Source organism: Phoxinus phoxinus, assembly GCF_949152265.1.
Source record: "Phoxinus phoxinus genome assembly, chromosome: 20".
Taxonomy (NCBI): Eukaryota; Metazoa; Chordata; class Actinopteri; order Cypriniformes; family Leuciscidae; genus Phoxinus; species Phoxinus phoxinus.
In genome coordinates, this window is record NC_136895.1 from 28,786,770 (window position 1) to 28,811,155 (window position 24,386).

A 24,386-nucleotide genomic window follows, 5' to 3' on the forward strand; every position below is an offset into this window, starting at 1 on the left:
TTGGTCTGCAGGAAAACAGCGACGGGCCGAATGAAAATGTAATGGACTCTCTGACAGTAGATGGCGCTTATGAACAGCAGAAATAAAGTAGTTTCACTGGTAACCTCTGAACACAATGCAGTGTTGTGCTTATAAAAACACAGTCTAGCACGAAATATTTCTGTAACTTCACTGTAGTTTGCCAACAAACAAGCTAGCTATAGTTACAACACGTTATTTATCTTCAAAACTTCTACACTTCCACCTGAGGCCGTTTCGCCCCAAGCCTTTTTCGTCAAACGACTGAGATCTGAGGATGTCCACAAATGTAAAGCGTAATGATCCCTCAAATAGTGTCATATTTAAGGGTATAGGAGGCGATTTCAGACACAGCCATGATCAAGACGATTTGCTGAAGTTCAAACTGAATGGGGATTTAAGTGACTTTGAACGTGTCATGGTTGTTGGTGCTAATTTACTGGGATTTTCACACACAACCATCTCTAGGGTCTACAGAGAATGGTCTGAAAAAGAGAAAATATCCAGTCAGCTGTTTTTAGTTTGAGTTCACTCCTGGTATCATGTTTTGTTCAGTGATTTGAATGAAATATTTCTCAGTGCAGTTTTAACATGTCTGGTTATTTTCTCTGAACACTTCAACATGTGGTTTTATTCTTCATTACTCGTTTCATAGTGTTTGTCACATAATACTGAACACAGCGCCATCTAGAGGCTTTCTTGAGTAACAGACACAATCACTGGATCTCATTACAGAGACTGAGTAAATAACTCGTGATAACATGTGAGTTCAGTGTGAGCCACTAGATGGAGGAGTTGCTCCTCAGACGAGACCAATAATAAATAATAATAAACTTTATTTTATATAGCGCCTTTAACAGTAGCATCTCAAAGCACTTTACATAAAAAATATACAATTATAAGATACACATAACAGTGCAGGCCATAAAAACAACCAAACAGTAACAATAAAAAGCCAATAAAAACAAACAAAGTAATCACATGAATCACATAAAAGCTAACCTACAAAAGTAAGTTTTAAGGGATTTAAAAACACTAAGGGATTCTGCATTCCTATCTCAGAGGGAATTCCACAATTTAGGAGCCAAAGAAGAAAAAGCCCGATCACCGTAATCCACCGATATATTGTGTTTATGTATTTCACTGTGATCCCAAAGTATATTATAATGTGTCCACAATCAGTATCTTCTCATGTTACAGCAGAAGCTGGGGAAGATGTTTGTTTATTATTGTGGATAGAAGAACAAAACTAAAAAATGAATGAGCTAATAATGTAAACATTTACAAATAATCTTTTAAATAATCTTTCAATAATGTAAAGCTTTATATGTTCCACATTTCTGAAAACTTTAAACTATACAGGTGAAACTCAAAAAATTAGAATATCTTGGAAAAGTTCATGTATTGAAACTAATATATTTAGTGTATATATATATATATATATATATATAGCTACATACATATGCATGATTATACTTTTCAGAGAGCCGACATTTCTGTATTTAAAATCCTGTTTTTTTTTAAATTGATTTCATGTAAAATTCAAATTTTCTGAGATTTTGAGTTTGGGGTTTTCATAAACTGTAAGCCATAATCATCAAAATTATAACTTTTGCACGATATTCAAATTTTTTGAGTTTCACCTGTATATAAAGTCTGTATTCCTCCGGGAGGCGCTCGACATGATAAATGTAATTAAACAAGGAGAGACTCTTGAACCTCAGAGTGAGAAACTTTATTGATAAAGGCAAGAAAATACATACAGCAAATATACAGCAGTAGTAAAGTGAGATCTGTGTGTTTTTTTTCCATCTGAGAAAAATATAAACCTTAAAGACTAACAAATACGTTGTTCTAACACATAAAATCCAAAAAATAATCAAGCTCAAATATTCAGTATTATTATAACAAAAACACTAAAACAGAAAACACACTTGAAGAACCTTTAAAGTTCAGCGTTCTGCTTTAGATTTCAATACTTCCTGAAAAAGATGAACATGTCAAGGCATAAATATATCTGACATACATTAATATATGCAAAATCAGTTTGTGATTTTGGTCTGTCATCTCAAACTATAAACGATTCAACAATTCAATATGTAAAGAGTAAATGAGAATATTTGGAGAAGAAAAATTATCTCTACTCACCATAGACAGAAACTCTGAATACGTTTGATGACAATCTTCTTGAAAACCTCATTAGTTTATAATCTCCAGCATGTTCAGTTGTGGTGTGTGTGACGGTCAGAGATCCAGTTTGATTGTCCAGCTTCAGTCTGTCTCTGAATCTCCCATCAAGAACATCTTCATATACAGTGATACTGTCGGCTCGTTTATAGATTTCTGCTATTAAAGTGTTTTTATCTCCAAATCTCCACTGAATCCGATCATCATCCTTAATGTCAGTGAGACCAGAGTTTAGAGAGACTGAATCTCCCTCCTTCACTGACACTGACTTCACTTCATCTGTCAAACACACAGAGAACAAACAGAAACAGGGTTTGCAAAGATTAATACTGTTAAATCACTTTATAATGGTTTACTATATAAAACCATTTATATAGTAAAGTATAGCTCGTGTTCTTTCTATACTGACCACATTTCTCCAGTTCTTCAGCAGTTGCACTGGCTTCCAGTAAAATATAGAGTTGAATTTAAAATTACACTTATAAGGCACTTCATAATCTTGCACCACAATACCTCACTCAACTTCTCCATGTTTACACTCCTTCACGTGCACTCAGATCTTCTTCTTCAATTTCTCTTGCGGTACCTCCGATTCGACTTACCACCATGGGTGCCAGATCTTTTAGTTATGCTTCCCCCCGCCTATGGAACTCTCTTCCTCTTGATGTCCGCAATAGCGAGTGCTTGCTGACTTTTAAAATGCGTCTTAAGACATATCTTTTATACAGGCTTTTTTATAACATGTTTTATTGAGACTTAACTGCACTTTATATGTATACGCTCTGTTTGATTGTTGTGTGTTTTGATTTGTGTAGTGACCTGTATATTTCTTGTGAGGTGACCTTGGGTGTTCTGAAAGGCGCCATGGAATAAAATGCATTATTATTATTATTATTAAATTGAATAATTTAAAATTCACATTTAAAATAAACAATATAAAATAAGAAAAACAAAATGGTGTATGAATTAATTAAAAATGTGTCATTAAAAAACAGGTTTAAATGTTTTTGAACTCACCAACGACAATGAGCCTGAATCTCTCTCTGATCTCACCGTTGATCTGTGGTTTATAAACTCCTTCATGTTCAGTTGTGATGTGTGTGACGGTCAGAGATCCAGTTTGATTGTCCAGCTTCAGTCTGTCTCTGAATCTCCCATCAAGAACATCTTCATATACAGTGATTCTGTCGGCCGTTACATTGATTTCTGCTATTAAAGTGTCTTCATCTCCAAACCTCTTTTTATATCTCCACTGAATCACATCATCATCCTTCATTTCAGTGAGACCAGAGTTTAGAGAGACTGAATCTCCCTCCTTCACTGGCACCAGTCCTGAGTCACCACACACACACACACACACACACACACACACACACACACACACACACACACACACACACACACACACACACACACACACACACACACACACACACACACACACACACACACACACACACACACACACACAGGGTTCATCACAGACTTAGACGGTCACTTGATGGTTTATACAAGTAAATAATTTGAAATGAATATCATCTTTAAACACCAAAAGCAAAATGGAGTTTGAATTATTAATGGTATCTTTGTGCTGATTAAAATATAAAACTAGTAAATCTAATATTTAACTCACCAAAGACATAGAGCCTGAATCTCTCACTGATCCCACTGTTGATCACTAGATGATAATCTCCTTCATGTTCAGTTGTGGTGTTTGTGACGGTCAGAGATCCAGTTTGATTGTCCAGCTTCAGTCTGTCTCTGAATCTCCCATCAAGAACATCTTCATATACAGTGATTCTGTCGGCCGTTACATTGATTTCTGCTATTAAAGTGTTTTCATCTCCAAATCTGTATCCAAATCTCCACTGAATCACATCATCATCCTCCACTTCAGTGAGACCAGAGTTTAGAGAGACTGAATCTCCCTTAATCACTGACACAAACTTAGCATACACATCTGAAGAACAGAGTTTTTCACAGATTAAAGGTTTAAAATCACTTGATGTCACTAAAATACTTTTAATCATTTAAATGTGAAATTAATAATATTTTCCAGCAGTACAAAGATGATGAATGGAATAGATTAGAATTAGAATAGAAATAGATTTATAAATGGAAAAATAAAAAAAAGATTCAAACATATTTTTAAATATATAGAGTAGAAGAGAAAAAAGAAAAGAAAGTGTTATTAACTTAATGAAACAAAAGAGTAAAAGCAACACTTAAATGTTCAGTCGCAGAAGTCACACTTTCCCTGTAACTACATGAACAAGAGAATATTTATACAGTATTTCAGCAAAAGTTGCAATAGTTTTAGTTCCCTTTCGTTGTCACTTCGAGTTACGTCGAAATGACGACGAATGGGGTTCGCTTAGAAGCCTATCCTCTTCGAATATTAATAAAACGAGCCAATGGCAAGCAAATGCCATGGGTCTGCTGAATTTGCATAGCGTAACTCCGCCCCACTGTGTGGGTATATAAGGAAGTGAGCCGGCAACATGCAGATATGTTTTCGCTTTCGGAGCCAAGAGCATTCTTCACTCCACAAGCCATTCTGAGATCATCTCTCTTCACTCTTCGAGACGAGCTACTCTTCAGAAGTGTTGGTGTGACGGCGAATTCCAGCGAGCTTCATATTGCCTGCCGATCTGCGCAGTGGTCTGCCAGTCGTGTGTCTCTCCCTGGGCACTTCAACACTGCTGTTTGAGTTTTATCTCTCTAAAAGAGCTGCACGCGGCGCGTCTTTTTAAAGACGGTTCGCCCGTGTGTTTCTGGGTGCGATACACAGATTAAATCAGCTGATGGGCACGGACGCTGTCTGATGTGTTTGGGCAAACGCACAGACAGCGTTCGTGGATGCGTCATGTTCTCATTGCGGGGACATGACCATCGCAATGTAACGATCGAGACTCGATGACCTCCTCGAGAGAGAGTCCCCTCATCCACACCCCGATCTATTCTCTCCGCAAGAGGGAATACTTCGGCTGGTGGCCAGGGTGATCAGAGGCTGCTGTGTGGAACCAACCCGACGATCTATCCTCGGTCCACACGCTCCTCTTCACATTGCAACCCGTGTGGTATCCGGATGAGATCGCTGACCAGTCCCGGCCAGAGGTCGCGGGCTGGTCCAGCATTTCATTCGATGCCCCGGCAGATGAAATCTTGTCTATCGCCGCATCACAAGGTGGGCGTGAGTACGCTGGAGAAGACTCGGCTGTGCTGCCTCCTCCGGGTGTGCCAGCATTGCCCGAGTCTGAACCAGAACTCTGCCATGCTTCCCCGGGCAGTCGCGAGCATTTGGGCTTGTGTGGAACCCTCCGCCATGTCCCAAGTGCTTAAAGCTGATGATCGGTTTTTGGGGACGCACCGGCACACGTCGGCCCGCCCCCAATTCCTTTCTTCCTGGACGTGCATGAAGAGGTCATGAGATTACTCAGCGGCCTCTTCCGCCTTCTCTGCCCTCGATGAGGTCGCGGCCAGTGGGTACACTGGGGTTCCCCCTATGGAGTGTTCTGTGGCAACACAACTGTGTCCCCACAGCGCCTCCACTGGCGTGGCGGCCCTAAGCACCCACCCACCCCAAAGCATGTAGGTTTTTGTCTACTCCGGTGGCAGAGATCTATAGAGCTGCGGGGCTGGCTGCCACCTCACTGCATGCTATGCCCATCCTTCAGGTCTACCAGGCCAGGGGTGCTCATTGCTAATGCACGAGGGTAGGGCTGGTCCAGGGCTCTTGCAAGAGCTGCGTGCCGCCACCGACCTCGCTCTACGGGCGACGAAGGTGACCACACGCTCCCTGGGTCAGGTGATGTCCACATATGTGGTCCAGAGACAAAAACTGGCTTAGTCTGGTTGATATGGGCGAGGCTGAGCGAAGCCGCTTCCTCAACTCCCCATATCCCAGACTGGCCTCCTCGGCGGCGCAGTCGAGGACTCTGCCCAGAGTTCTCGGCTGCCCAGAGCGGACTGAGGCTCTGATCCCGCGGCCAGCTGCTCAGCCGCCGGCTCAGCTGCCTCATTCCGCTCGCCGCCGTGGGCGCCCTCCTGCGACACTCCCTACCGGCCCTAGCAGCACCCTTCACCCAGGCCGTGCCGTGGAGGTAGTCGCAGGAAGGCGCCCCAGCCCGTACCAGCCCCGCAGCAATGCGGTGCTCCCGTTACGGGCAGCTCAGAGATGGGTTGCAGTTCTTTCTAGGAGGTGGTTGCAGGGCCACTCCTTCCCCCGGTGGAGGGCCGGGGGAAAACCTCTTTTTCCAAAGAACTGTCTCTCCCATCTCTGAGCACACAGAGTTCTCGGACGACAGTGCGCGCCACCCTCGGGTCCCGCCACTCTCGCCCTCCTCTGTCACAGAGTTCTCGGATGACAGTGCGCACGCTCACGGGCCTCGCCACTCTCGTCCCCCTCTGTCGCCAGACCCCTGCCAGAGCACGCCCCTGTGGAACGCTGGTCCTTCCCTGACCTCCTCTGGCAGGACGCGGCTAATGACCGTGCCCCCACACCGGGCCGCTATGCCACCCACGTCTGGGCCGGTCATTCCGCTTCGCTGCACCCCCGGGGGGACGTCTGTCGTTCGCATGACCCCGCTGGCACAGTCCGTGGGAGCCTGGTTAGAGCTTCCCCCCTGTCCCGCTGGCTTGCGCGAACCATTAGGCTCGGCTATGCGATTCAGTTCGCACGGTCTCCTCCCCGCTTCAGGGGAGTCCGCCTTACTATGGTCGGTGGCTATGCCCCTGTCATGAGAGCGGAGGTCGCCACCCTGCTGGCGAAGGGTGCGATCGAGACTGTCCCTCCAGCCGCAATGAGGTCCGGCTTCTACAGCCCTACTTCATTGTCCCCAGGATATCCGGTGGGTTACGGCCAATCCTGGATCTGCGCGTCTTGAACCGTTCCCTTCACAGGCTTCCGTTCAAGAGGCTCATGGCCAAGCGCATTTTCGAATGTGTGCAGCCACAGGATTGGTTTGCAGCGATCGACCTGAAGGACGCCTACTTCATGTCTCCATTTTTTCTCGACACAGACCGTTCTTGCGGTTTGCTTTCGAGGGGCAGGCATACCAGTACGCAGTTCTCCCATTCGGGTTGGCCCTGTCTCCTCGCGTCTTCACGAAGGTCGTCGAGGCAGCCCTTGTGCCGCTACGGCAGCACGGGGTTCGCATCCTGAATTATCCCGATGACTGGCTAATCCTAGCTCACTCTCGGACCAGGGTTGCGAACACAGGGACCTAGTGCTCCGGCACCTAGCCCGTCTGGGCCTTCGGGTCAACTGGGAGAAGAGCAAACTTTGCCCCGTGCAGAGGATCTCTTTTCTCGGTAGGAAATTCGACTCGGTCGCCATGTGCGCGCAGCTTACGAGCGCGCGCGCGCAGTCACTGCTGACTTGCCTGAGACAATCTGAGGGCAAGAGTGCGGTTCCACTGAAACTTTTTCAGAGGCTCCTGGGGCATATGGCATCTGCAGCCGCGGCAACGCCGCTCGGATTGCTTCATATGAGACCGCTTCAGCACTGGCTTTGCGATCGAGTCCCGAGGTGGGCATGGCGTCAGGGCACGTTCCGAGTACCAGTTACTCCGACCTGCCATCAGACCTTATCCCCGTGGACGAATCTCAGCTTTCTCGGGCCGGAGTGCCCTTAGAACGAGTTTCCAGGCATGTTGTTGTCTCAACGGATGTCTCCTCCACGGGCTGGGCCGCCATGTGCAATGGACATGCTGCCGCGGGCTCCTGGACAGGTCCCCACCGCCTATGGCATGTCAATTGCCTCGAGTTGCTGGCAGTACGTCTCGCTCTGCACCGCTTCCGGGCGCTGCTCAAGAACCAGCACGTACTAGTCCCATCAGACAATACCGCGACAGTAGCGTACATCAACCGACAAGGTGGTCTACGCTTCCGCCGTATGTCGCAACTCGCCCGCCACCTCCTCATATGGAGTCAGAAGCATCTGAGGTCGCTTCAAGCCATTTATATTCCGGGAGACCTGAACTGTGCAGCCGACGAGCTCTCACGGCTTCAGCCTCTTCCGAGAGAATGGAGACTCCATCCCCAGGCGGTCCAGCTGATTGGGATCAGTTCGGGGACGCACAGGTAGACCTGTTTGCCTCCCACGACTCGTCCCACTGCGCCCAGTTTTACTCCCTGACCGAGGGCACGCTCGGCACGGACGCTCTGGCGCACAGCTGGCCCCGGGGCCTCCGCAAGTATGCGTTCCCCCAGTGAGCCTTCTTGCACAGACCTGTGCAAGATCAGGGAGGACGAGGAGCAGGTCATATTGGTTGCGCCGCACTGGCCCACCCGAACCTGGTTCTCAGAACTTGTACTCCTCGCGACAGCACCTCCCTGGCCAATTCCTCTGAGGAAGGACCTCCTTTCTCAGGGACGGGGCACCCTTTGGCACCCTCGTCCCGATCTTTGGAACCTCCACGTGTGGCTCCTGGACGGGACGAGGCAGGTTTGAGTACCCTACCACCAGCGGTGGTGGCTACCATCACTTCCGCTAGAGCGTCGTCCACTAGACATGCCTACGCGTTGAAGTGGAACCTCTTCGTCTTTGGTGCTCTTCTCACTCAGAAGACCCCAGATCATGCCCGATCAGTGTCGTGCTTTCCTTCCTGCAGGATGGGTTGGAGCGAAGGCTGTCTCCCTCCAACCTGAAAGTATATGTTGCCGCTATCGCCGCACATCACGATGCAGTTGATGGTAAGTCCGTGGGAAAGCACGACCTGGTCATCAGGTTCCTGAGAGGAGCGAGGAGAACACAGCCTCCTCGCCCTCCTCTCGTTCCCTCTTGGGACCTCTCAGTGGTACTAAATGCCCTGCAGAGTGCTCCCTTTGAGCCTCTGCAATCAGTGGAGCTTAAGTTCCTGTCAGTTAAGACAGGGCTCCTGGTTGCTTTGGCCTCCATAAAGAGGGTAGGGGACCTGCACGCATTTTCTGTAGACGAAGCGTGCCCGGAATTCGGGCCGGCCTTTTCTCACGTGATCCTGAGACCCCGGCCTGAATATGTGCCCAAGGTTCCCACCACTCCCTTCCGGGACCAGGTGGTGAACCTGCAAGCGCTGCCCCTGGAGGAGGCAGACCCAGCCTTGGCATTGCTCTGTCCAGTACGCGCACTCCGTGCTTACTTAGACAGAACGCAGTGTTTCAGGACCTCAGACCAGCTCTTTGTCTGTTATGGTGGGAAGCTGAAGGGAAAGGCTCTCTCCAAGCAAAGGTTGTCTCACTGGATAGTGGACGCCATTGCTTTGGCTTACAACAGCAGCAAGGTCGACCGTGCCCCCTTGGTGTGACGGCCCACTCCACCCGGAGTGTGGCCTCCTCTTGGGCTCTAGCGCATGGCGCCTCGCTAACAGACATCTGCAGAGCTGCAGGCTGGGCGACACCCTACACATTCGCCAGATTATAGCTATAATCTCCGAGTGGAGCCAGTGTCCTCCCGTGTACTCGCTTCAACCAGCCGGTGCTAGGACCCGCTCAGGTGTCTTCGCTTGCTCGCCATTCCACTCCACGGACTGGATACGTGCGATATTTCCTCAGGTGAGCCTGATAAGCCCTGAGTTCCTCCAGCGCTGTTGACGTCAACGCCAGAGTTATGCCTCCGGCAGCTTTCGCGTTGGCTAGGTGCCACCATGTGCATGGTTCCCCCTCTGGGCGACCCCCACGTGTGTATTCCACTGTAAGCCTCTCTCGAGCATGTGTCTTTCCCTTGGCAAGCCAGTCTGCCACCCCTGGGGTTGAAATACTCCACCCTACGGGCTGGACACCCCAGTGTTTTCCGTATGCACCCCCCTCCGGGTCATATGTTATTCTTAAGTCCCCCCTTCGGGCGGGCACTGATTGCATATTCCACTGAGATATGCTCCCAGTGTACCTTGGTATTCCTGTGTTAAGTAGGAGTCCTTCGTCCGTGCTAGTCACGACAGGGAGCTCAGACTTACGCAGGGCACTGGAAGACAGCCGAGGTGGCGTGATTGGACTGGTAACCCCATTCGTCGTCATTTCGACGTAACTCGAAGTGACAACGAAAGGGAACGTCTCGGTTACGGATGTAACCCTCGTTCCCTGAGTAGGGAACGGAGACGTTACGTCTTCCTGCCACTTCCGCTGTACCGCTGGAACAGCCGAGTTCAGCCTTGGCTCCTTCAGCGAAGAAACATATCTGCATGTTGCCGGCTCACTTCCTTATATACCCACACAGTGGGGCGGAGTTACGCTATGCAAATTCAGCAGACCCATGGCATTTGCTTGCCATTGGCTCGTTTTATTAATATTCGAAGAGGATAGGCTTCTAAGCGAACCCCATTCGTCGTCATTTCGACGTAACGTCTCCGTTCCCTACTCAGGGAACGAGGGTTACATCCGTAACCGAGACGTTCTCAGTTCACTTTTGTTAAAAGAAACTACTCTATAAATGCACAGATGTACCCTATAATTTTCAAAAAGCGTATATGTATTGGTATTATTATTACTAAAAGGTTTGCAGTGTATGTTCTCGCTCAATTTCTCTCAAATGTAAGATTGTTGTATTATAATATTAGAATAAGATCCCTTTAGTTTTAAAATACCTACAGTATAAATAATTAGTTAATTCTTCTGGTTATAACCCTTTTATTCCTAAAACTGTACATGTTGTAGGTGTTAAAGAGGTAATCTAGTAGGGCTAGTTCATTAAGGGTTTCAGCCAGTAAACAGGATGGTGTATCAGTCAGGACACAGGAATAAAGACGAGGAGATATAGGGCCCTATCTTGCACCCAGCGCAATTGACTTTGAACACCGACGCATGTATCATTCCTATGTTGCACCCGCGCACAGCGGACTTTTCCCTCCACAGACGCACGTCGGTAAATTAGGGAATGAACTTGCGCTCGCGGGGGAGGTTCAGCGCAAAGAGAAGGCGTGTTCCGGCGCAAAACTTCCATGGTGCTATTTTCCAGTTTTAGAAAGCAATTGCGCCATTGATCAGGAAAAAAACAGTCTAAAGACAGTGGCGCGTTGCGCGTTAGTAATATGGTATTTTAAGGGCGCGTGCTTGGCCATAATGTTAACGCGCATCCACTTTGATTCTCTAATATAAACAGATGCAGCAGTTTTCATTTTTGCAAATCATACATTATTACAAGGAAAAATATTAACACACGAGGGAAATCATTGTTGTGTCCGTGAAGATGTGAAAAAGATCTATCTAGATAAAAAAAAAAAAAAAATCTAGATTAGGCTACACATTTACCCAAATTATACGCCTGTTTAACCGAACCTAATTTGGGTGGGTTTCTCCCATCATCCCCAATGTCACTTCTCTGTGTTTTACGGTCCTGACGAGAACGTCGGTTTCCTCAGCTGTGAACTGCTCCTGGCGTGCGCTGGCAAATCCGCCGTTATAATAGCGATCCACCATGGAACAAGCGCGCCCGCTCTTAAAGGGAATGTGAGATGGCGCTCTGATTGGTTTATTTCACGTTACGCCCAAACCACACCTATGAATAATGAAGCTACTTCAGACCAACCCCTTTTACATTTGCGTCGGGCGCAAGAGTCATTTATCCCGCTGGGAAAATAGCAACAGCGCCGGGATCCGCCCACAAAGTAACTTGCGCTTTGCACTTTGACACTTGCGTTTCAGATCGTTAAAATAGGGCCCATAATTTCTTCTTTAGACTGTATTGGACTTCAGCAGTGCTCATCAGAACATTCCAATATCCAGTATTGTATTTTAGTCTGATAATAAAACAAATAAATCACAATTCACGAGTTTACATGTTAATGAAATCTGATGTAATAATATAATGCGTATTTGGCTTGCTGTCCGGGGGGAGGGCTCCGAGCTCAGAATTCGGCCCGACCCCAGAGTACTCCCCCCATAACTTTAGAGATTATAGGTATCTATGAGCGGGCCCAGCCGAATGTGGGGTGAAGGGGTGGAGGTGGGATGCTGAGAAATTAGTCATGAGACAGGAGATAAGGAAAGGCTTTATTTATACTGGCTCCTTCTTGTGCTGATTGGATGATTACCTGAACATGCTCCTCCCGAACTTTGTTACATAAAACTTAATTTAGGTACTGCCATTTTAACAGTTACAGTACTTAAAGTACTATACAACGTAAATAATATATAAACACATAATACAAATCAGGATCATCAAACATAAATATCTCAATAAACATCCCTATACCCCATTAAACATAATCTACAATTAAATAAACGAGGATATTACTCATTGAAGAAATATAAGGAGCTTCATCTATCTCACTGACAAGTTTACATTAGAAACTTAAAGGGTAATTCAACAGAAGGATAGTTAAACAGGTTTCAGAAGGAGCAATGGCGACATACTGTGGCCAGACAAGGCTATTACTCAAACCGCGTCCACACATGGTCCCCTGAACACGATATTAACTCCTTTTAACTCAATGTCATAAACGTTACTACGTAACTTATACATCAAAAGACTCACAGCAGTTAACCTATTATTTCCTACAGTGTTTTTCAGCATAAACATTGTTCTATCACTATAGATCTCACTCGTCACGCTGGCACATGGTAATGCATAGTAATTCTACAATAGAACACGAACACAGCAAAGTAACAGTCACTTACATTTACATTTACATTTAGTCATTTAGCAGACGCCTTTATCCAAAGCGACTTACAACTGAGGACTACAACAAGCGAGTCATCGTGAAGAAGCAAAAATAACGCAAGAAGTGCTCAAAATACAAAGTTCTGGCATTGCTCAGAGTAGCATAAGCCAAAACAAGGGAGGGTAAAGGAGAGGATTTTTTTTTTTTTTTTTTTTTTTTTTTTTTTTTTTTTTTTTTTTATGTCAAGTGCTCATGGAAGAGATGAGTTTTCAGTTGTCTTTTGAATGTGGTCAGGGATTCTGCATTCCGGACGAGGGTAGGGAGATTATTCCACCAGCAAGGAACCGTGAATGAGAATGTTCTGGAGAGTGATTTTGTGGCTCTCTGTGATGGTACCACGAGCCGTCGCTCATTGACCGATCGCAGGCTTCTGGTAGGGATGTAGACTCGTAGGAGCGAGTGAAAGTAGGAGGGAGCTGAGCCTGTGGTCGATCTGTAAGCAAGCGTCAATGCCTTGAACTTGATGCGAGTGGTAGCCAGTGCAGAGAGATGAACAGAGGAGTGACGTGGGCCCTTTTGGGCTCGATGAAGACAAGACGGGCTGCAGCATTCTGGATCATTTGTAGAGGTTTAATTGCACATGATGGAAGACCAGCCAGAAGAGCATTGCAGTAATCAAGCCTAGAGATAACCAAGGCCTGGGCGAGAAGTTGTGTTGCATGCTCAGTTAGGAAGGGCCTGATCTTCCTGATGTTGTGCAGTGCAAACCTGCATGATCGAGCTGTCTTTGTGATGTGGTCTGTGAAGGTCAGATGCTCATCAAATGTTACTCCAATGTTTCTGACCGACCTTGATGGGGTGATTAAAGTTGAATCTAGCTGGATAGTGAAGTCGTGCTGTAGGGACGGATTGGCAGGGAGGACGAGAAGCTCAGTCTTTGCCAGGTTGAGCTGCAGGTGATGTTCCTTCATATGATGTTTTATTAACAAGGTTCGGGAGGAACACGTTCTAATGATCAAGCAATCAAGTAACTCAAACCAGCTGTCATCAATCAGTAATCAACAGATCCACTCAATCAGCATGAGTAAAGCCTATAAATATTCAGTGTCAACTCACCCTTATTCCTCGACAGTTTTCAGCATCCCTCCACCACCCCATCTCCTCACACTTGCATGGCTATCTTCCTAACCAGAGACGGGGGGAGTACTCTGGGTTCGGGCCCAATTTCCGAGCTCGGAGCCCTCCCCCCGGACAGCACGCCAAATACGCATAAACCTTTACTCTCTGATCATTCGTAAGTGTGAACTCGTGAACCACGCCGAGATGTCCGCCAGGCAGCTTGAGATACGTGTAGCTACTGTGGGATCATCAGGTGGAAATGAGAGGTAGAGCTGGGTGTCATCAGCATAGCAATGGTAAGAGAATCCATGTGCCTGTATGATGGGTCCCAGTGACGTGGTGTAAATGGAGAAGAGGAGCGGTCCAAGAACTGAACCCTGAGGAACCCCTGTAGTCAGTTGATGTTCTTTGGATACTTCGCCACTCCATGCGACCCTGAAGGACCTACACTGTAAAAAGTAATTGCTGAATCTACTTAAGAAAAACTAGTGAATTTAACTTACTTTGGAAAATTAGTTGATTTGACTTGATTAGACTGTGTAATGTGAACTTTTAGGTGGATGCAATAGTTAAACTAAACAAATCTAGTACATTGTACTTAAGATTGTTAAGTGTATTGCACTAAAGGCATGTTGCAAATTTCTTAAGCACAAAATTTGCATAATAATAATAATGAAATTAATAAAATTTTAGTAAACGCGCAATGGTTGTTAAGTTGATAATAGCTATATACATATTAAAATTAAAATTAAAACAAATATATATATATATATATATATATATATATATGTTTTAATTTTAATTTTAAATACATTTATTTATTTTAAATTATATTATTTTAATATATATATATAATTTTAATATATATATATATGTATATATTTGTTTTTATTTTCATTTTAAATACATGTATTTATTTTAAATAAATTATATTATTTTAAAATATATATAATTTTAATATATATATATATATATATATATATATATATATATATATAATTTATTTAAAATAAATAAATGTATTTAAAATGAAAATAAAAACAAATATATATATATATATATATATATATATTGTTTTTATTTTCATTTTAAATACATTTATTTTAAATAAATTATATATATATATATATATATATATATATATATATATATATATATATACACACGTGTACTGTACATGTGTATTTATTCATTTATTATGTGTTCTGAATCTTTTTTTCCTTTGCGCTAAAATATGGGAAACTAGATAGATTAAAGCTTATAGCAAGCCCATCAGCTGCTGCTGCTTCACAACCCATAATATGTTTATTAACAGAGCTTGATATATTTACTGACCGTTGGTTAAGTTTCAGCATCAGACGAAACTGCTACTCTTAATTTCTTAAATGCATTTTCGTCTCGCGCATGCGCAAGCGCAATTATTTGAGACGGTTTGGGTTTGAAAATAAGACGACGACATCGACGACGAAGATCTTCAGTTCGTGTTCGGGATGCGGCAGCAAAACTAGGTATGTTCTTTAACAACTATTTATAAACCTAAATGTCATTGTATTGCGTATATAATCTTAACTTAAACATAATTTAATTTGCTCATTGTGCAGTAAGAGGAAAAGTTGAGACCAGTGGCTTACTAGCTAACTTAGGTTGCAAAAATCCATTTTTACTAAACACTGTTTTTATGTAACTGTTAACTTACAGTTTGTAAGCTATTTTAATCGGTTGTAAGTTCGTGGTTATCATTAATATTATGTAAAAAACTGCGGCCTATATGTTACTTCGCGAACATTCTTTCTAGAACGTTCGATGCTCACGTGTCTTTCACATGGAAATGAACAACATGATGCATTGATTAAGTTACGTGTAACTAACAAGCAATTATTAACTTATTTTGTCTTTATTTTGTGTATGCTTATTTTGGGGACTTAAATTCATGCAGTGGAACATGAATTCTACATTTGCCTTGCGTAGAAAGAAATTGATAGAGAAGAAGCCTGCTGTGAAGAAGAATACACAATGGAAAGGTGGCCAGCCCTCTTAACACAGAGTCAGGTGAGTAAATATTCTTGTCTTTATTGGTTTCCTATTTCATTTAATCTTTAACATTTTCAAAGCAAATTTTAATTGATCATTAACCACTTTTGATGTTTAATTCATACTTGGACATTTCAGTGAAAAGTGATTGCTTAATGTCAGTTTGTCCTACTTTATTTTTGTATATCCTGGCAGAGTTTAGTCCTGTATCTGGCAAAACCTGCAAACTGAGTTCTTTTGAGAACTGGACAGATTCACTTCACGTTACATCGATATCTTAAGGGCTAAAGGTAGAGACATTGGCTCCAAAGTAAGAAGATTCTGCTGCAGATTGAAAATGACGTAAGCTCCTCGACATATAACAATTATTTTTCGATAGCAAAATGAATGTTGCTTTTGCTGTTGTTGTTTACTCTGTGTTGTGTTAGTGTCATGAGTGCTATATTCAATATACATTTTTATAACTTTGCAGAAATCCAACATCAATGCGGGACAATGGCCGTTCTTCATGGCCACTCCTCTTCGGGGAGGACCCCATCGATTTTTACAAGACATGTTTTGTAAGTATTTTCTTTTCTGATGTGATTCTTATTTAACAGGCAAACTGTTCTTCAAACAGTTTTGAGTTATGGCAAGACAAGTTATGAAGGCAAGAAAAACAGTCAGGGCACTGAAATGAAGAAATGGGATAGAGAAAAGAAAGTGAAAGATAAATAAATAAAAAAGACAGTAAGACAACAGTAAGACAGTAACCTTGTATTAGTGTTGTCACGATACTAGAATTTCTAACTTCGATACGATACCTTGAAAAATATCGATATTCGATACCATTTTCGATACCACAGAGAAAAAAACTGCCACAATATTAAGGGGGTATTTTTTTTATTTAAAGCTAAATATAACAAGTCTAGAACATGACAATGAGGTAGCCTATATTTTACATGAACAAAAATGTCCTGAGTTCTATCTGTTAATATTTTTTAATTGGACCAGGGCTAACCTGACCCGTTGTATTTGTCTAACCTACTGTTATCAAAGATTAAAATATAGCCTACTGTAACAAAAAAGCACTTAACAGTATCAAATTGGAGGATAGAGTGTCAGTAATGTATAATAATAAGATTAAACATTACATTTTCAGTTAAAGGCATTTCATTATTGAATTCAGAGATGCCATTGTCTAGCTGTTTAGTTTAATTAATATCTGTGTAATCAAATTGATGATAATCGCTAATGAAGGCAAATTGCAGAATTAAATAATAATTTTCTGAATAAAGTTAAATAGGCACAAGTTAATTTACATTTGTTAATATTTAGAAAAGTTAATATTTACTTGTCTAAGATTCCTCAGTCAGATTATGTTAACTTTAAGAATTACGGTGAAAAAATAAGACAACACAGACTCATATCAACAACAATACTAGGCCATCTTGGTTAATATTTCAGAAAAGTTAAAATGAGAAGAGTTACGTGTGTTTCCTTTAGGATTTTTTTAGCAGTGGGGAAAGGTCTGTCCAAACAACAAACACCCCTGATGCTGAGCGTAGCCTATGCTTGCTAAATGGTACCCCTGGAGCCTGTTCCTTAAGTCTGTTTTCACCTATAAAATCATTTTTAAAAATGAGTGATGTGAGGGATTATTGATTGTCAAACAATCTTTTGGGTGCCGGCAGCCCGCTCGCAGTGTGAAGCGCGTGTCTGCGCTATTCTCTGACATGCCCGCTCGCAGTGTGAAGCGCGTGTCTGCGCTATTCTCTGACATGCCCGCTCGCGGTGTGAAGCGCGTGTCCGCGCTATTCTCCGACTCCGACATGCCCGCTCGCGGTGTGTAGCGCGTGTCCACGCTATTCTCCGACATGCCCGCTCGCGGTGTGTAGCGTGTGTCCACGCTATTCTCCGACTCCGACATGCCCGCTCGCGGTGTGTGTTTACGCGTGTCCACGCTATTCTCCGACATGCCCGCTCGCGGTGTTCTTTATCAATCAACCAAAGCCGGTCGCGGGGGCGCCGCCCTCGCCATCTTTTCATTCACTTCACTTTTGCTATTTAACCAGAGCGAATGAGACGAGTGCGTCACGTGTGGTGTTTGTCAACGCGCCTTTGGAGAGAAGTGAAAGTGACCGCTCGGCTAGTATCGATACTTCGGGAAATTAGTATTGGTACCGTTCAGATATTTCAGTATCGATATTTATCGAAATATCGATATTTTTGACAACACTACCTTGTATATTACATAAAGAAATGACTGAAAAACATTTGTAAAAAAGACAATAGATTTTTTGATAGTATTTATATTTCAGTTTTATTTGTCTTTTCATGCAGTGGTTTAATGTATGTATTCCTCCCTGCATCCACTGCTATGTCCTGTTTGTAAAGGCATTTACATTTAGACATAATACAGTGTTATTAATTTAGTATCACATTTTAATGAGAGTATGTGCTCTTAAAGGGATAGTTCATCTGAAAAAAAATATTGTCATCATTTACTCGCCTCGCCCCCTGCATGAGTTTCTTTCTTCTGCTGAACACAAAAGAAGATATTTCGAAGAATGTCGGTAATCAAACATATTTTTTCCTACTACTATGGAAGTCAAAGGCTACTCTCAACTGTCTGGTTTACCAACATTCATCGAAATATCTTCTTTTCAGTTCAACAGAAGAAACACATGCAGGTTTAGAACAACTTGAAGGCGAGTAAATTATGTCAGAATTTATATTTTTGGATGAACTATCCCTTTAAGAGCACATACTCTCATTTAATGTTACACTAAATTAATAACACTGTATTATGTCTAAATGTAAAGGCCTTTTCAAACATGACACCGCAGAGGATGCAGGGAGGAATACATATATTAAACCACTGCATGAAAAGACAAATAAAACTGAAGACCAGCTATTTAAATTAAAACTATCAAAAAATCTATTGTCTTTCTTTCAAATGTTTTTCATTCATTTCTTTATGTAATATAAAATGATGATGACGACAGAATTTTCATTTTTGGGTGAATTATCCATTTAAAAAGAGGTTTTGTGGCTTACTTTGACCTCATTTTTGTTATATGCTATTCCCATTTTTAGGACTGTGATGATAATGAAGACATTTCCCACATTGGAATAGGTATTCTAACAGTGATTCCCGAGGACTCTGCAACCGTACCCTACTCCCTGCCATACTCTACTCCCCATCAAGATGCCACAACAACGACAATAATTTTGTAAGGTACAGTGGTTGTGGATGAACTTGAAAATCTTCCACAAGCAATGTGTTTGCTCTTTGGACTAATTTATGCTCTAAACTGAAGCACTGAAGAGCACATTCAACTTCATACAGAGAGTGATTTTTGTCCATTGGCCACAAGTCACTCAAGCCTAAAATCCATTCACTGAAAAAATCGCCTGATGCAGTAATAGATCATAGCCATGATGCTATTATTTTGTTTGAGTTTGAGTGAATAGAGAGAACTCTAAAGAAAGTAGTTCAGTACTCTTTTACAGATACTTCAGTGTTTTCCAATTGTTGAAAATGGAAAAGAAAATCCATATTTTTTCCATATTAAGTTTACTTGATGTTAAATTGGTTTTAGAATAGAGTTTTATTAGAAGATAATTTTAAAGAGAACTGTAGTAGGAAAGGTTCTGTACTAGCCTGGCTCCGCCCTCCTATGTACTTTCGCTCAATTTTAATTTTCCTTCAATACTACGTCTGGCCTTGCGGTGTATTCTTACATTTTCTCCGGTCAAAATTTTCTTGTTTCTCCAGTTACATTATCAATGGATAGTTGCTTTTTTTCTTTATTTATGTGTTCCGTCTTTAAGGGGGCTTTAACACTGTGCTCGTTTGCTGCGGTCCGAGCCCGAGCACGATTGTTCCCGGCTCACCCCGCAGCGTTGGTCTCACACTCAACTTGATTCTATCGAACCTTGGTGCGTTTGCGTGCATATTACGTCATCCCAAACGTTCACGACACATGATAGAAAACAGAACGCGGGTCAATATAGGACCCTGAAGGACCTACATGTGAGATAGGACTCAAACCAGTGGAGAGGAGTTCCTGTGATGCCCAGTGATGAGAGGGTGGACAGGAGGATCTGATGATTCACGGTGTCGAAGGCAGCAGACAGATCCAGGAGAATGAGAACTGATGATTTGAAGGCAGCTTTTGCGATCCGTAGGGCTTCTGTGACTGACAGCAATGCAGTCTCGGTTGAATGCCCTTTCTTGAAGCCAGATTGGTTTACGTCTAGTTGGTTGGTCAGAGAGAGGAAGGATGTTACTTGGTTGAAGGCAACTCGTTCAAGTGTTTTCGCAATGAATGGTAGGAGAGAGACAGGTCTGTAATTCTCTAAGAGTGATGTGTTTAATGTGGGTTTCTTAAGCAGTGGAGTTACCCGAGCCTGCTTGAATGCTGTAGGAAAAGTGCCAGTGTGGAGGGATGAGTTGACTTACTTCCCGTCATTAACTCAACACATGAACATTGGAAGCTGGATTATTCAAAAGGGACTAAAGAAGCTGCACAACACAGGTATGTAAGCTGAATTATGCCGTTGAACTAGAACTCGCTATAGCTAACATGCTAATCATACATTCCCTTTTTTTTCTCTTCCGTAACCACCGAATAAGAGTCTTAAAGCGGCAGGCACCCAGAAATGTCAGAGCCTTTTATACAGTAGGTACACTATAATTACTGAAAGTTACGCTGTAAATGTGTTTTAAATGTGCAGTATTTGCGGGCTGTAATGTAAAGCGTTATCAAGCAAACTCCAGCAGCTCGAGCTCTTACTAGAACCAGGAAGTGACATCATATCAGCCGGTTCTGTCAACGCTGCGTTGGCTCTCTATCAAACATCACATACATTTCAAGATCCTGATGATTACTATAAACTACTATTACTATCAGAGTTTAGAGTGACTGAAATAAACAATATCATAAACAATGAAAAGAAAATATGGAGTTTAATTTAATTTTGTCATTAAAAACAGGAGAAACCGATCGGCTATTTAACCCTTTCACGCGAGATTCTGACTGGGTGAGTTTTTTCAAGGCATTTATTTTATAACGTTTCCCGCTTATTGTTTCCATGGCGATCCGTCATGCTGGTCATGATCTTGATTTAAAATGTAAGATGGACGCCGCCATGTTTGTTTGCGCCGCAGTTCAAATCGTCTGAACAGTTTCTGACAGTCATGTGACGTCACTGAACATTGCAGATCTCATATGTGGGACCGTATCACTCAAAAGGTTTACTCACCAAAGACAAAGAGCCTGAAACTCTTGATCACACTGTTGATCTGTAGATTATAATCTCCAGTATGTTCAGTTGTGGTGTTTGTGACGGTCAGAGATCCAGTTTGATTGTCCAGCTTCAGTCTGTCTCTGAATCTCCCATCACGAACATCTTCATATACAGTGAATCTGTCGGCCGTTACATTGATTTCTGCTATTAAATTGTTTTCATCTCCAAATCTCCACTGAATCACATCATCATCCTCCATTTCAGTGAGACCAGAGTCTAGAGAGACTGAATCTCCCTCCGTCACGCACTTCACTTCATCATAACCAAACGCTCCTGAAGAAAAGAGTTTTTCACAGATTAAAGCTTTAAAATCACTTGATGTTGGTTTGATGAAGCTTCACTAAAATGCTTTTAATCATGTAAATGTGAAGTGATTAATATTCTGCAAAAGATGATGAATGAAAATGAGAAATAGTTAAATGGTTTTATATAATCAATAACTGCATTAAGATCGTCTTTAATCTCAAATAAGAGAGTTATCTCTCAGCAAAATCACACATTATTTGTTTCTATACGAGAATAACAGTGAATGTAAATCATTTCTGACTAATTTAACCAGTAAAGACACATTTACCAGTAACTTAACCAGTAATTTATCACATCAGAACAGAAACAACTTAACCCTTATGTGCTGTTGTGGCTGTTTTCAGCCACTATAGGGTATTTTTTAGTCTTATTTTGGCCATAACTTTCTCTGTGTTTCAGCAAATGGAATGATTTTTGGTGACAAATCTTATTTTGATACACATGCTTTGAAATTTTTCAAAAACATAACAGTACACTGTGGGCAAATTCACTACCCTTTCGTTATGTTCGTGGCTGAAAACAACCACTACTTTAAACTGCTGTAAAAATGTGTCAGATAATTTTTTTTTTACATTTTTTTTTGCATAAATCTATTAATCAACCTCAGTCCTGTTCAAAACTACTAAATGTTTAAAAAAATCTGTATTTTAACTCTTTAATTGACAAATTCATAAATGATGTCACTGATTTGGGAAAAAAAACACACACAAAATGACTTATTTTCAATATAAAATGTGATTGTGGACTGAATTTTTGGTCAAAGATGTCAAAGATTAGAAACAACATTGGTTTTGATGCATTGTTAGTTTTTGTGCAGCATCAGATTTTAACTTTTTCTCCCACATTTACTGTTCGTGGCTGTTTTTGCCCCATTGAAGGGTAGGCTGAAGAAAGGGAGTTGTCTCCGCGTTGGTGGAAAACCACACTTCGCCGTTTCTCCCAATCCACCCAGACCCAGGATCCTCCGAATCCCCCTCGCCTTCAGTGGAAGCTAGAGAGGATGATGAGGGTGCCACATCCAAATCAGGATCTGCCTCTCCTGAGTCTGTGGTGTCAGCGGGAGAAGACAACACATCCTGCCGCTCGCTGGAGGGTCAGGCTGCATACTCATCTCTAAAACTTCACTACAAGTCAAGCCCTTTCTCATGTTGCTTGCTGCTCTTCTCACCATCAAATGACCAGCAGGCTTGCATGCAAGTGTTCAAATCCACTTGCTTAGTTTTTGTTTAGTCTGCATTTCTCACCATCAAAAGGCAGCAGATGCATAAATACACTTACTTTGTTTTTGTTTACTCCATGTAGTTCTGAGAGCTGAGGTGCATATTTTGATTTTCTCAGACGCATCAAGGTGAGTTCTCTCTCTCTCTCTCTCTCTCTCTCTCACACACACACACACACACACACACACACACACACACACACACACACACACACTTTATTATGCTATTATACTCCATATAACTCCATGTAAAAGCCAGAAACTAAGCTTTTTTTTGCACAGGCCTATCTAAAGGGTTAATGGTGCCACCTGGTTATCAACAGTAAAAATAAAAAATTGTACCTCTTCCCAACAGGGAAAACCACCAACAATCAAAAATGCATGATTAAATGGTGTCATGGCTTTGCAATCAAAAAATGTGGTTATAATGGAAGTCAATGGGGCAAAAACAGCCACGAACAGTAAATGAGGGAGAAAACATTTACATTTACATTTATGCATTTGGCAGACGCTTTTATCCAAAGCGACTTACATTGCATTTCAAGCTACACATTTACATACTTATCAATTCTTGCTTTCCCTGGGAATCGACCCCATGACCTTGATGTTGTAAGCGCCAATGCTCTACTGTTTGAGCTACAGGAAGGCTACCCTTTTTCTAGGGTAGAGAAAAAGTTATTTCTAGAGAAAAAGTTAAAATCTGATGCTGCACAAAAACTAACAATGCATCAAAACCAATGTTGTTTCTAATCTTTGACATGTCCAAGACTGTGATAAAAGGTTAAAAAAAATCCAGTCCACAATCACATTTTATATTGAAAATAAGTAATTTTGTGTCAAGCCCCCCCCCACCAAAAAAAAAAAAATCAGTGACATAATTTATGAATTTGGCAATTAAAGAGTTAAAATCTTGATATTTTTTTTTAAAACATTTTGTAGTTTTGAACAGGACTGAGGTTGATTAATAGATTTATGCAAAAAAAATTGCAAAAAAATATTTATCTGATCAATTTTTACAGCAGTTTAAAGTAGTGGCTGTTTTCAGCCACGAACATAACGAAAGGATGAGAATTTGAACAATGCACAAGGGTTAAAACATAAAAACACATTTAAACTCACCATCCAGACGCCACAAACACAAACAGAGCAAAACTATTTTGAGAATCATTTTCTTCATCGGTTCACTGGAAAGCCGACGATAGTAACTCTTAATGTCTAAACACTCAGATTGATCAGAAAGACTGAACTGAGATATTTATCTGGTTGTGTGTGAATCCTCCCCTGACCTCTCTCACAGTTTACACTCCTCTTTTACATCACACAAATCAACAAGCTTTATCTGATCTTACATTTTTAAATGAAGTCTGGCCCTGAATGAAAGCTCAAAACCAGGAACAGGCAAAGTTCAGGCGATCAGCAAACAGCTTTGTCTGAAGCAAGGCAAAACACACAAAGAGTGAACAAAGTTTAAGTCCAAACTAGTGTAAATCAAGCAGAAATAAACAGGCTTGATACATTTTTTTTTATTTTTTTTTAAATATTTAATAAAATGTTTCTTGTTTGTTGTTCTTTTGTGGATTTCTTAAAAAGGGGCCCTTTAAAAACTCAAACATGAAAAAGCTCCAGTGGGCCAC

At 42.1% G+C, this 24,386-nt stretch overlaps 1 protein-coding gene and 2 long non-coding RNA genes across 3 annotated transcripts in view; 2 read left to right on the top strand and 1 right to left on the bottom strand.

The window, feature by feature from the left end:
* LOC306988040 overlaps positions 1 to 24,386 on the top strand; it is a 403,025-nt gene that overhangs the window by 363,475 nt on the left and 15,164 nt on the right. The gene's annotated exons all lie outside the window — the stretch shown is intronic.
* Positions 1,735 to 12,575, bottom strand: LOC306988777 (uncharacterized protein; the record flags this gene model as incomplete). The annotated part of the gene is made up of 5 exons (XM_079593926.1): positions 1,735 to 2,000; positions 2,167 to 2,484; positions 3,223 to 3,537; positions 3,839 to 4,165; positions 12,563 to 12,575. 5 exons carry the CDS (start codon positions 12,573 to 12,575, stop codon positions 1,984 to 1,986), a joined length of 990 nt encoding a protein of 329 aa, XP_079450052.1. The 3' UTR covers positions 1,735 to 1,983.
* Positions 15,092 to 19,750, top strand: LOC306988201. The gene is made up of 5 exons (XR_013795352.1): positions 15,092 to 15,409; positions 15,838 to 15,950; positions 16,128 to 16,274; positions 16,405 to 16,492; positions 19,011 to 19,750. It is a non-coding gene; the product is annotated as an uncharacterized lncRNA (long non-coding RNA).